Source organism: Oryctolagus cuniculus, chromosome 7, assembly GCF_051225735.1.
Source record: "Oryctolagus cuniculus isolate XC-2025 breed Fujian yellow rabbit chromosome 7, ASM5122573v1, whole genome shotgun sequence".
NCBI lineage: Eukaryota > Metazoa > Chordata > Mammalia > Lagomorpha > Leporidae > Oryctolagus > Oryctolagus cuniculus.
In genome coordinates this window covers 36,935,181-36,948,699 of record NC_142873.1, presented here as the reverse complement: position 1 = coordinate 36,948,699, position 13,519 = coordinate 36,935,181, and the positions used below count along the sequence as shown (strand labels likewise).

Genomic DNA, 13,519 nt, shown 5'->3' with positions numbered 1-13,519 from the left:
ATTAAAAACAAAGTAAAACAATTTTTGGTTCTACCCTAGATTTGCTGAATGAACATCTCTGAGAACCGGGTCTGGGATTCTGCCATTGTAAAATCAAGTATCCCAAGGGGCCGATGCTGTGGTGTAGCAGGTAAAGCTGCTGCCTGCAGTGCCGACATCCCATATGGGTGCCAGTTTGAGTCCTGGCTGCTCCATTTCCAATCCAGCTCTCTGCTATGGCCTGGGAAAGCAGTAGAAGATGGCCCAAGGATTTGCACCCATGTGGGAGACCTGGAAGAAGCTCCCAGCTCCTGGCTTTGGATTGGCACAGCTCTGGCTGTTGCAGCCAATTAGGGAGTGAACCAGCAGATGGAAAACCTTTCTCTCTCTCTTTCTCTCTCTCTTTCTCTCTCTCTTTCTCTCTCTCTGCCTCGCCTTCTCTCTCTTTATAACTCTGACTTTCAAGTAAATAAATAAATCTTAAAAAAAGAATCAAGTATCCTAAATGGGATTTAGAGCTTGAGTTTTAGATCTCCTTGGTTGAAAGAATTGGGCAATACTTCAGTTCTCTACTTTATGAGGCAATGATAATGAATATTTATTTTAAAAAAATAAACCCTCTGGCTTCTTTAAAATGCTGTATACATAACAGTGATTTTGTATATACTCAATTTTCAGTAATATGTCTGTTGCTAAATTAGTTATGCTGGGATTAGGGAGATTGATGGGAAATATGTTGCTCTACTCAGAATCTCCAAAGGTCCTCATAGATAGTCTAGAATTTGGATTTAGTGCCAACTTTGGCCTTGGTCTTGCTGGCATTTCTGAGATTTCATATAAATGAAGAGCAGCAGGTCCCTGAGCCACACGTTACTGGAAGAGCTGCCATGGCTCTTGGGCCCCTGTCCTCCGGGTTCCAGTTCCACAGGCACAGGAGCTGGAATTTAGGGAAACTGGGTAGCCCAGGGAAAAGACCATCCTCCTCTTCATTATTGCTGATTGTGAGGGGCCAGATAATGGCAGCTCCACATTGTCTCATTTCTATTAAAAATGTGTGTATCAAGCATAGGTAAGTGTGAAATATGGACCACTTAAAGATCATATCTTATAGTAGCGCTTTTAGCATGGAATAGAATCCAGGTTTGAGTAACTTCAGTTGTTAATTGACTTCTTATTTTGTTTTTTTTTATAAGGTCATTTTTCTCCTGCTTTTCTTTTTTAAAGATTTATTTATTTATTTGAAAGTCTGAGTTACACAGAGAGAGAAGGAGAGGCAGAGAGAGAGAGAGAGAGAGAGAGAATGAATCTTCCATCTGCAGGTTCACTCCCCAGTTGGCCACAACGGCCAGAGCTGCGCCAATTGGAAGCCAGGAGCCAGGAGCTTCCTCCAGGTCTCCCATGCAGGTGCAGGGGCCCAAGGACTTGGGCAATCTTCTACTGCTATCCCAGGCCATAGCAGAGAGCTGGATCAGAAGTGGAGCAACCAGAACTCAAACTAGCGCCCACATGGAATATCGGCACTGCAGGCGGTGGCTTTACCCTCTATGCCACAGTGCCGGTCCCCAGATTAATTGACTTCTAGAAGTCTTCCTTTACTCTTTTCTTGGGCTTGATTAATAACCAATACCAACTGTGGCCATTACTTTTCCTGACATTCAATATAAATTGCTAAATCCTAGTGCTATTTTATTGAGTACATATATGTGTAAGTCATATTTCTTGCTCTCAAGGAGGTCATGGCATATTGGGTTAATAAATAAGCAATCAGTCCACAGTGAGTGATAATAGAGGCTTGCATATTGCTGTAGTAACCAAGTTGATGGAACAGCTCTGTGGGAGGATATGGGAAGGGGTGGTTGACCTGGAAGGCTTCATTGTGGAGAAGTTGAGCAGATATTTCAAGAATAAACATGGACCAGGCAGATGGTGTGGGGAGAGCCTTCTAGACATAGGGAATAGCAAATTCAATTACATGGACGTATGGAAAAAGGAGGTATGTTTGGCTTGCATATGTGGGAGTTACAGAAATACCCTTTGTAAGCTGAATTGAAGTAGACATGCCATGCCTAAGAAAAATGTATTTGTTATGCAGTGTTTTCAGATTTTAAATCTTTTATTGTGATAGATATACATAATGTACACTTTACTATTTTAAATCATTTCTAAATGTGCAGGTCAGTGGCATTATGTACATTCACACTGTTGTACAACAGTCACTGCCATCTATCTCCAGCACTTCTCCACCTTGAAAAACTGAGGCTCTTTCCTATTGAACAACCTGCCTTTCTCTCACTCTTGTCCTCTATCAATACCTATTTAACTTTCTTTTCCATAAGTTTGATTATTTTTAGATAGGCTCACACAGTGTTTGTCTTTCCATGATTAACTTAGATCACTTAGTATAATGTCTTCAAAGTTTATCCATGTTGTAGCATGTGACAGGATTTCTTTCATTTGCAGGGCTGGGTAATATTCCGTTGTATGAATATACTTCATTTTCTGTATCTGTTTATCCATTAATGGACACTGGAGTTGCTAATACATTTGGGTTATTGTGAATAATGCTGCTATGAACATGTGTGTGCTCAGATTTTGTATTTTACTACTTAATTTACTAAATTGTCAAAATGTAAATGCAAAAAGACTTTCCACAAACCTTTTTTAAGACAGCCCTTTGGGTTGAGATGCATATAGTTTTGTTGTGGAAATGAGCTCTCACTCATGAAACCAAGACTACAAGCAGCATTGTTAAAATGCCCAGTGGCCTTGTCACCAGACACTTTTAAAAGTTTATGTGATCATTTGAAAGAAGCAAAGACACCAAGCTCCTCTAAAAAGATAGTGAGCAGTGGCAAATGTACGCCAGGCATTTGTAGAGCAAGAGTTGTCACTGTTTGCCTTTGCAAACTGATTCCTCTCCTCTTGATGAACTTGCCTCTGAGTACCTTGACTCATAAGCAAGTCTTGGCTCACATCTGTGAGCAGTGTAGGGACAATGGGAAGGAGCTGGGTAGATGAATTTGATGGGATGGTCCACCTGTAAAGGAGGTGAGAGAATGCAACACTGACCAAATTATTTATAGCCAAGGTGACTAAGGAAGCAAGCTTCCTGTTTGTTTGTATTTTTTTAAAGCTATATAATTTTGGTTAAAAATCAGCTATTATCACACATCCAGGGATTCTTCCGGAGGCTACATGTTATTATAAAAATAGATGAAGTGTGTGGCAAGCATCTGATAGCCACAGTCTTTCTCCTGAATCTGAGGAAGTAATTGTTACTTCTGTTTTGGCAGTGCAGCCTCAAGCCCAGGGCTGGGCTAGGCCCTTCTTTCCATGTCTGTCTTTGCTGCATCAACCATGTCACTGCTGCAGACCTCCTGTTTCCCTTCTTGGATTTCCAGGGACTGGACTGAGACACATAGGGCTAAGAGGCAGATGTGGGAGTCAGGAGATGTTCATAAACCAGGCTGCTGCCCTAGAAGCAGCTCTCTGACTGACCTGCAGCCAATGTTCTTACTCATGTCACTTGTTGAGATTTTACTCCTGGCTCCTGCTGGCTTCTCTACCCAGCTTCCCTGTCCTGGACCACGGTGATTGGCACAGCACACTAAGTTCCAGGGCTACTGTTCCAACACTAGATCCCAAAGATCTGGTGATGAACCCCAAACACTCCTTCTGTCTATTCAGGACTTGTATTGTTTTGTTCTCTGAAAGGTCGGTTCCTGTAGGGCTTCATTTGGCCTTGCTAGGGAGCAGGGGAGAAGGTGCTCTGACTTGCAAAACAAATGTCTCAGATCGGACTGGCCATACTGGGGTAGGGTCAGGATCAGGGTCAGGTCTGGTGGCCTGGCACGCTCCTAGTTTGCACCGCAGATGGTGGCATCAGCAGTCCTGTGTGTTCTTCAGCCCCTGGCAGAAGAAGACTGGATTTCTGTCCTGTGGCACACAGATGCTTCCTTCTGAGTATTCCTGTTCAGGCAGTGTTCCTCCTCAGAGAAGCAGTCTGAGTGCAAGGAAGATTAGCCCTCGAGAACCCCTTTCTCTTCTCTGTTCTCCTGGTTACTCTGCTACCTCCCTGTCTTTGAATCCATTCTGTCTCCCTGCAGGAGTACAATAACACGGTTGTCCAAGTGAAGCGTAGCTGTCATATAAACAGATGGCTTAGTGATAATAAATATTGAATCATTTTCAGACACTTGACTTCATTTCCATAGTTTCCAGCAGAACTACAATTTAATTCTAATTCTGTGGTTGGAAAGGATCTGGGACGTCTGACCAGTGGCAGGTGGAGTAGATGCAGACTGTGTCCAATCTAAGAGCCCTTTATAAACAGCACTTAGAACTGGCGGCTGTGACAGGACCTGAAGGCCTATTTTCTACCTTGGTTGCTCCTCTGTATTCTGAGGAACTCTGGAACATTCTAGCAGCTGTTGTAAGGAGTACTGGTGTTGCCCTGTCATTGAGATTCCAGGAGAAAATTTGATCATGTTTTCCCTTGCAGTCACTGTGTCCACCGACCCTGGAAGAGCCACCTGGGTGTGCACAGAAATCAAGTTAGAGGCTTGTTTCCAGTTCCAAAAAGAACCTTTCATTGCGTTTTGAGTTCTTAGGATGAAGGTATTAAAAGGCATGGCCAAGGTTTTCAAAATACTAACTGTAGAAATAGTTAAGGTTTCACATACACAAGCAAAGAGGTGACTGTGCACCTTTTGCCAGCTTAGGTGAAGGAAGGATCATGATTAAATAAAGGCCTCAGAGAGAATGAAACCAACAGTGAGGTGGGCCAAAGAAGAAAGAGAGATATGATCAACTCCAAGAATCTTCTGGAAATTTAAGGGCGTGGCTTACAGGCATTGTATTTGCTGGAAACAGAGCTATGGAGAATGACATGGGGCAATACAGAAGGAGGTACTTTATAGTTTTGTTCAATTTTGTTGCTAGAGGAGAGAAAAGAGGAAGTATGTGGAGCATGTGAAAGCGACATACTGGAAATGACCGAAGACAAGACAGCAGTTAAGAGTTGACCTGTTTAGGGCAGGCTTTGTCTTTTGGTGATTTCCAGGACTCTTAAGTTCATCAAAATGCACCCTTCTGCACTGCTTTGGCTGGTAGGGGCAGCCCTGGTTTCAGTGACTTGCTCAGAAGGCAGGTGGAGCTGGATGGCTGTAATTATTAAAGCCCAAATGAGAAGAGGTAAATGCAGGTGTGGTCAGCAAGTGTAGCTGGTTCACCTCCCCAGTAGCCACAAGGCCAAAGTCAGTTGACTAGCAAATGATCTTGTCAGCTCTCCTACCTGAAGTTCTTTTCAGTTCATCTAGCTCTGTAGCTCAGCAGAATACTGCCATCAGGGGGACACACTGCAAATTGAAATCATGTCTCCAGGCATGTGTCAATCAGACCTATATCCAACCCATGAGAATTTGCTCTGTGGCTCAGGTCCCAACCTAAGCCAGACTACAGTACAGAGAGCCCTGCTGCCTCTTCCTTGTCAGATAGAACTCTTTCTCACTCTTGATTCTCGGGTTCCTGGGCTAAAACAGTTTTCCTTCTTGCCTCCTATGTGTTTGCTTCTCTGGTTTGCTCTTCTTCCAGCGTTTCTTGGTAAAAAGGACAGTTTACAGGGCTGTGTGATTGGAAGTGGGGAGTGACCACCAGGCTATGGCATGATTGAGATTACAGTATCCAGACACTCCAATCAGCCGTGATCCAGCATTGGCCCTGATGATATAGAGAAAGATATTTCACCCCAGTTAGTAAGGCTGTATCTTTGTAAGTCAGGCAATCAGGGGCATCACCACTAACTCTGTATTACAAGATCAGTGAGATTTTAGTGGAAGGGATGGACTTCAGACAGTAGGAATCTCTGAGTTATGTTAAAAGGCATGGTGAAGGGAAGGGTCTGAATTTCTGTTGAGATTTTCAAAGTTTACTCTTCTCATCTTGTTAGTATGTACTGCATCCTTTCTTATCAACACACTAACTACAGAAATTATGAGGTTTCAGATGCACAGACGAGGACCTGGGCACCTTTTGCCGAGCACAGTTGGTGGAGTGGTGGGAGGTGGTCTTGAGTTTAAAAGTTCCCAGAGAGGAGGGTCTCTGGGTTGGCGCTTGGTTCATGTGCTACTTGTTTGTTAATCTATAGCCCAGATGACAGATTAAAGAGCTCACTAGGTCAGTTTTCTAGGTGGTGGGAGCTACATGGAAATGGTTTTAATAAACTGGAGGAGTACTCAGAATGAATTGACTAGTGGAGACCATAAAATTATAGCACCTGTTATGTAGTGTAAGAAATGGCTGTGAGTAAGCAAATGTAATGGACAGATCTGGGATTGAGGACGAGGCAAACGTGCTTCAGCAGTGGAGGGCTGTGGCTGGAGCAGCCATGTCCAGGACGGCAAATATGAGTCTAAAATTTAGGATTTGGGAGGCAGTGCCCTCTGTTACAACTGTCACTGGTCAGATCTTTTCTAGAATACCTTCTGTCACCAAAATCTTGGGGTGATAGGGTAGCTTTGGAGATTGACCCACAAATAAAGGATTTGGGAACTAGTAGAAAATAATTTAGAATTCATAATTATCTTTTAGTATGTAGAAATCCCTCACATGAGGATAGAAGCCAGCTATTCTTAACCTTTACTGGCTGTGGACTGGAGTTGTAGCAGCACCTGCTTATACACAGGAGAGTTGCCTGGCAATGAAAGTCATTGAGTAGTACAATGAGGTGTTGAAGGAAGGTTCTGATATATTGATGAGGGAAGGTTCTGATATATTGATGAGATTATCAAAGTTGGCTCTGTTTTTGCCTACTTAGTGTAAATCAGGTCCATTTCTCTGGTCCTGCTTGATGGCTGAATGGAGAAATTGATGACCATTCCAAGACCCTGTCCTAACCCAGAGGTAGCCTGAGCCCATGCCTGCTGACACCCATCTGCTTTTACACTCCCTAAGTCTCCCATCGCCAGCATCTTGACCTTCAAGGGCCCTCTCTTCCAGGTCACAGGCTAGCATGGTGCTGTGCAGATGCACTGATCTAATCCTTTTGTGCTTCTCTGTTTTCTCTACTCCCCTGCAGTATGAGTTTAAAGCCAAGAACATCAAGAAGAAGAAAGTGAGCATTATGGTTTCAGTAGATGGCGTCAAGGTGATTCTGAAGAAGAAGAAAAAGGTAAGTGGCTTTGAACCAATAACTATGGTGGAGAGGGAAGCAGGGAAGGTAGGCAAGAGATTCCTTTTCCTTCCAGTCCATTCTCTGGACAGAGTCACCTGCTTCCCTGGTGAGGTCTTCTGTTTGACCAGCAACTGTGTTGAGAGGCTGCAGTAGAGCAAAGGGTAAGCCAGGTTCCAGGGACCTGGTCAGGTGATTGCTTTCAGTTCCCGTATCCACACTGCAGGTGATGGATGGGTCATCTCCTGATATCCTTGCTTCCCAATCATCCCCCACACCCTATTTTAATACCATTACCTTTACATCATGATCTTGGGAAATACTTCCAATTTAAGCAATAATAGTAACATGACTCAGTGGGAGAGTGGCCACAAGGAGGCTCCCTTAGCAGCTGCCTCCACTGGTGCAACCCTTAGTCCTGCCACAGGTGCCATGCAGCCCCCATAGTGTGTCCTATACCCTCCTGTTAAACTTGCTGCTGCCTTAGCCTGGATTTAAATAAACCCTCAAGACCCAGCCCATGCAGTTTTTCAGTGTAAGGAAGCGTGGGACACAGAAAGGATGGGAGGCAGGGGAGGGAGGTACGAGCCATTCAGTGGGGAGTCCCCTGAGTGGGGTGAGACCAGCAAGTGAATGTATGTAATTTAAATACTTGTTGGTTTTACGTTAGTTGTATGTGTTCTTGGAGTATAAGGTTAACCCCTTGATTAACGTTACCTGGGCTAGATTTGTATAAAGGGGGTGTGTGTTTTCCAAAAGAAAGGCCAAAGAGGCTGGTTGACTGAGGATGTGTGAGAGGAAGCTTTTTTGTTTTGTTCTGTTTCTGGACTCTGCTGATGCCTTTGTTTTGTAAATTTACAGTAGCTTGGTTTTATTTATTAATGGCAGCACCATAGCATGGAACTATGTAGGCCTCTTGAGCTTCCTGTGGCTCCAAACCTAAGCTGCTCTTAATTCAGATGGGACTCAAGGCAGACGATGGGTCTGGGGTTGGAAGAGTGTGGAGGTATGCGAGGGAAAGCCAGATACACAGTAGCGGGCAACTTAAACTTGGAAACTCATACGGTTGAGAGGGATCTTAAAGGGTAGTTGTATTGCCAGCCCAAGGACTTAGATCTTCTTTACAATATCCTCATTAATATCTAGTGTATGATTGGACATCTCTAGAGACAGGGAATATACTGCTGCCTGAGTCAGCACGTTTCATCTCTGGACACTTACAAAGAGCTCCTGTTTATTAAACCAAAGGTTGTCCTCCTCCACTCCCTAAATATCTTTAATGGTCATTCCAGAAAGCGTTTTATGACTATGAGGTTGGAAGTATGTAGGAAAATGTAGAGTATGATATGCTGTTTATAAAGACCTGACTCCTTCAACATTCAGAAGTGCAGGGCATTTGCAGTGGCTTATTAAGTACCTATGACTTAATAAGCCTGCACTGTGAGACCTTGGTCCCCATCTCATTCTCGTCCTGTGATATCATCCCCCCCTCACACATGTGCACACAGTGCATAGCCATGGGGCAGTCTTAAGGGTGCGGTCCTCCCTGGAGGTCTGGGCAGGAGAGTTGCTGAAGCAAGCTAAGGCTTGTCAAGTCCCCGGAGCCCCAGTTAAAGGAATCGTGGGTAATAACACTGTGAATGTGAGAGAGAGATAGCCTCAGAGAAAATAATAGGCCAATGCAGCCCAAGCTCATGATTCAAGGGAATTCGCTTCCTTATCTGCCATGCGTCGGACTTGTGTCTGACATGACTTAGCGCTTCATGTAATGGAACTGGAGGCTCTGTGTTCTCATATACCAGCAGATCTAATAATTGCCAACTGTAGGCCCTCTGCTGTCGACAAGGAGATTTCACACCCATTAACAAGCCATCCTGCCATCCTTTCCTCAGTCTTTGTGGATGTTTCTCTCGGTCAGCGTTTGTTGCACCCAGTCACCTGCAGAAACTGGCCGCAGTCTCCTCCCTGCCCTGCCCCTCCCTCACCAGGGGCTGAGCTGTCAGTCTCGCAGAACCAGAAACTCAGGCTGATCGATTTTGAGATTATGAACCTTAGGATGCTAACTCACACTGACAAAGGCCGAAAGAGATGATGAGTAAAGCAGACCAGCAGTCTCCGAATCCACTCCAGGACATCAAAGGGTGTCCTGGACCAGGTACTCCTGTTAACCCAATGAGCACATTTTTTTTTCTGTTGGAGACAAGCAACCTGGGAAGGCAGATTGCTGGCAGGGTGCTGGATGACCACAGAAATGGAGCAAGTCATCAAACTATATGGCAGGGATGTTTCTTGACCTCAGGCTCCACAGCAAACGGGTCCGCTGATGTTCACAGTGACCTTCTCGGGAAGATGCTGTTTCTGGGTCTCTTGAACAGGCCCTGCCGTGTCTCCTCCGTGACTTCTACACTTCCATGGCTGGCACTCCCACAATCTCCCCACCATCCAATGCTCATCTACTTCAGACTGATGTAATCCCGGTTTACTTCCAATTGAGTGATATTGCAAGGCCTGCTGTCCAGGGGCTGTTCTGTCCCCTGCTTTGCTTGGGTTACTCTTGGTATACTCTGATGTCATTCACTATGGGCAACTTCGTAGTGGGACAGTCTTATTTCCCATCTCATTGTCTGCCCCATGTATTGTGCACCAAATGTGGTGTTATTCCCATTCTGCATCTGAGAAAACTGAGGTTGGATCACCAACAGGTAGGGTAGCAGTATGCTGAGGCATCACCTGGGAGAGCAGCTGCCCACCTTCCACTAAGTCCATGAGGGCTAAGCTGGAGTAGCACCTCCCGGAAGCCGTCTGGGCAACCTCATGACTCAACTTTGAAACTCCATCCTGGTAATCTCCAATATGGGCTCACCCTCCTGGTGGCCCAGAAAAGAGGTGATCTGGCAGGTCTTTCCAAGGTCTGATTCTTCGATGCCAGGGATTGGAAAGGGAGCCTCCCATCTTGTCTCCCTCCACCCATGCCTGGTGTCCACTTCAGAGCCGTGGCTGTGATTCCATGGTGCCTTCAATCACGGTGTTCATTCTACACTGCCTCTGACAGATGAATGCACGTTAGTGGCAATCAGCTGTTTTTTGTCATCTTAGTCCCATGTGACAGTCCTCTGGCATCTGAATGTGCTGCCACCACACACACACACACACACACACACTCATGCTTCCTCTCTGTTTATAGAAGTGGGAGGTGGCAACAGTAGACTCGAGAGCCTAAGTGCACAATTTCCTCTCCCAAGAACTGGAAGAGTCAGCAAATCTCACTGACAGCCGTCATGATCTGGGTAAAACTGGAGATCCTGTCAGCTCTGACTGTGGGCACAGAAGCGCCATGGCTTACCTTCAGCCATAAAGTAGCAATACCATGTTCCCTGCTGATTAGTCAGTGCCTCTGGTTGGCTAGTTGGCAGAAATGTTGAATAGTCTTTTTTCCCTGCAAATACTGTGTTACTTCTCCCAGGATCCATGTGACATGCTGGAAGAGCCCTCAGCTGCCATGAGGAGACCTGGGTTCTAGTCCTGGCTCCACTCTTCCTGGCTGTGGCTCTGAACAAGTTACTTTGCCTCTCTGGGCTTCAACTTTAAAGTCAAGTTTTGGGTTAGGTGATTACTTTAACTCTCCCAGCTCTGGGACCATTCTTTGTAGTGCTTCTGTACACATTACAAGGTCACCTGGGCATATAGGGGTCTTTGAGAACTTACTGGTCTATAAAGACAGTGGATCCAGAGGGATATAAGCAGGTCACAGTATTGTCTCCTTATCCTCTGGGGCAGAGGGAACTCCCTGGGGTCAAACGCCCTACAGGGAAGCCACTGAACCTCCTTTCTGTCTTCAGCCTGTCCACAGCTGGCAAGTGGGGGGTGCGTTCTAGCTGGAGAGCCAAGTGTGTTTCCAGGGAGGCCCTGCCCTCCAGGGGACTTTCTAAAGGCAGAGACCATCTTTGTAGGTCTAGCACTTACCTGGACACCTGGCACACACAGTATATTTTCAGTAATCGTAGCTAAAGTCTGAGTGAACAGTATTCGTGTGTGGTAATTAAATCACAAAGAAATAAGTCCTTACCAATTGGATATAATGAAGTCTAGTTTTTTCTTTTGACTATCATATTCTCCTTCCTCTTTCATCATCTGTCAATCTGCCAATTTAAAAAAAAAATAGATGAGAGCCTTTCCCAAACATAGAAAGGGTTCAACAGAGACTGCTAATTTTGATAGAACATATTATTAGTAGGACTTGTTCAGGTTCCTCCAATTTTCAGGTGCATTCTATTAGTGTAGGCAGTAACCAAATATATTATAATCATCTCTCATTGAGATGTAAAAACATCTTTTTGGTTGTATTATTAAGTATCTAAAAATGCTGTGTTTTTGAACTGATGCCAGCAGATAATACATCTCAAATTCCTTATGAATCTAGGTTGAATTTGTGGTATGAAACCAGTTACTGAGATAATTAGCTTTACTTTGATGTCTCTTAATCAGTACATTTTATTCAACTCTCAGCTAAGCCCAAGTAATTACCTTTCCTGTGTATATGATTATTTATTACAGTACTGGAATCATACAAATGGAAGCACCATTTGCCAGGGAGTAGAATCCTGAATAAGAAAGATGAATCTTGAACATCTTCCAAGTATTTTTTCCTACCAAAGGAACTAAAAGGCCTCATTTTTATATGGCTTCTCTCACAAACCAGTAACTTAGTTGGGATCCCTTAAGGCAACAGTCTAGAAAATGCTCTGTCATTCTCATTAACAAATATCTACTGTGTGTCCACCATCTTCAAGGAACTATAGGATACGTAGAGGTGGTAGATAGAGACCCTCTCCAGTAAAATTAACTATTTTCAATGGTGGTTATATGCAGACATATAATGCATCCCATTAGAAATTAGATGTTCCTTTGGGGGACAGGGACCTTGTCTTCTTTCAAGGAAGACATGTTTGGGAAGGTGATGGTCATAGGAGAAGTCTGATGCAATGACATAGTAAGATAATGTTGCTATTAACAGCAAGCACTGATTTTGAGCATCTAGTGTTTTCCAGGTCTTGTTTGAGGTACTGTACACATACTGAATCCTCATATCATCCCATGAGGTAGATTCCATTCTGATTCTCACTTTGCAAAAGACTCAGCAACTTGCCCCAAATCTTGTGTCATCACTGGTATAGTCAGTTTCAAACCAGGTCTGTCATGCTTGAATTGCAAGCAGATTCTTTTTGCTAGTATATTGCTCTGTGTATGTACTATCATGTTTGGACTCCTTTAGATAAAAGCTGCTCTACAGGAAATGCCTAATTCATTAAGCCAGGATCCTTAACTTCCAGCCTATACTGTATGTCAGGGACATCATATTCCAAGGAAATTATTTTCCTCCCAAGCCGTAGTCTTGGTTACTAGGATATAATTGGGTAAAAAAAGGAGGCACTCAGAATCATAGAAGTAGAATTTAGAATAAAGCATATAATAAAACTTATTAGCTATGGCAATAGAGGATAGGAGAGATCCCATGACTGTCTGTAGGTCACTCAGGTAGACACTGGGCCAGAGTGTGAATCCCAGCCCTGAACTTAGTGCAGGCTTCTTTCTGCTATGTTGTGTTTCTTGGCCTTTTTAATTTTCTCCTGATTTTACAATAGGTATGTAAAGGGTTAGGCAGTTGGCACAGTGGGGACACTGCTTGGGATACCTGCTCCCCATATCAGAGTACCTAGTTTAAGCACTGGCTCCTCTGTTTCTGGTCAAGCTTCCTATTAATGTGCACCCTGGGAAGCAGGAGGTGACAGCTCAAGTACTTGGACAATTGCTACCCATGTGGAGGACCTGGATGGAATTCCTGGATCCTGGCCTCAGCCTAGTCCAGCCATGACTGTTGCAGGCATTTGGGGGAGTGAAACAGCAGGTGGCAGATCTTTCTCTGTGTCATTGTCTTTCTGCCTTTCAAATGAAATGAGAATAAATAAATTGAAAAATTTGAAACAGGCATATCAGGAATCGCATACATCATATAGGATTTATTAGCACTTTGGTTTTGAATGCATCTTCCTCTATCTGTAAATTATACCTGGAAGTAGGAGACAGTTTTGTTTTCAGTCTCATCCCATTCTGTGTAGCAGCAAGGAAAACTCATTAAGCTGAGTTTATATAACCTTCTGCAAGGATTTTTACCTTTAAATAATAAAAAAGAATGAAGTCACCACTGCTGTCAGGTGCATCAAAAATGCAAGAATAATGGTAAAACTTGCAGATCTTGTGACGTGCATCTACTGGTAATTTCCAGTAAGGACAGGAAATAAATGTCAGTACCAATCCCTCCTCCACTTTTGGGTCCCTAGACAAGGACTTCAAACTTACCATATCCATTTCTAG

General features: G+C 44.1%; 1 protein-coding gene across 6 annotated transcripts in view; it reads left to right on the top strand.

The window, feature by feature from the left end:
• C7H1orf226 (chromosome 7 C1orf226 homolog) overlaps window positions 1-13,519 on the top strand; it is a 342,221-nt gene that overhangs the window by 231,315 nt on the left and 97,387 nt on the right. For all 6 annotated transcript variants that reach the window (XM_008264164.5, XM_089299664.1, XM_051857177.3 and 3 more), the window contains one exon: window positions 7,055-7,147. In XM_008264164.5, coding sequence (XP_008262386.3) covers window positions 7,055-7,147 — 93 coding nt within the window. The remainder of the gene's footprint in view (window positions 1-7,054; window positions 7,148-13,519) is intronic.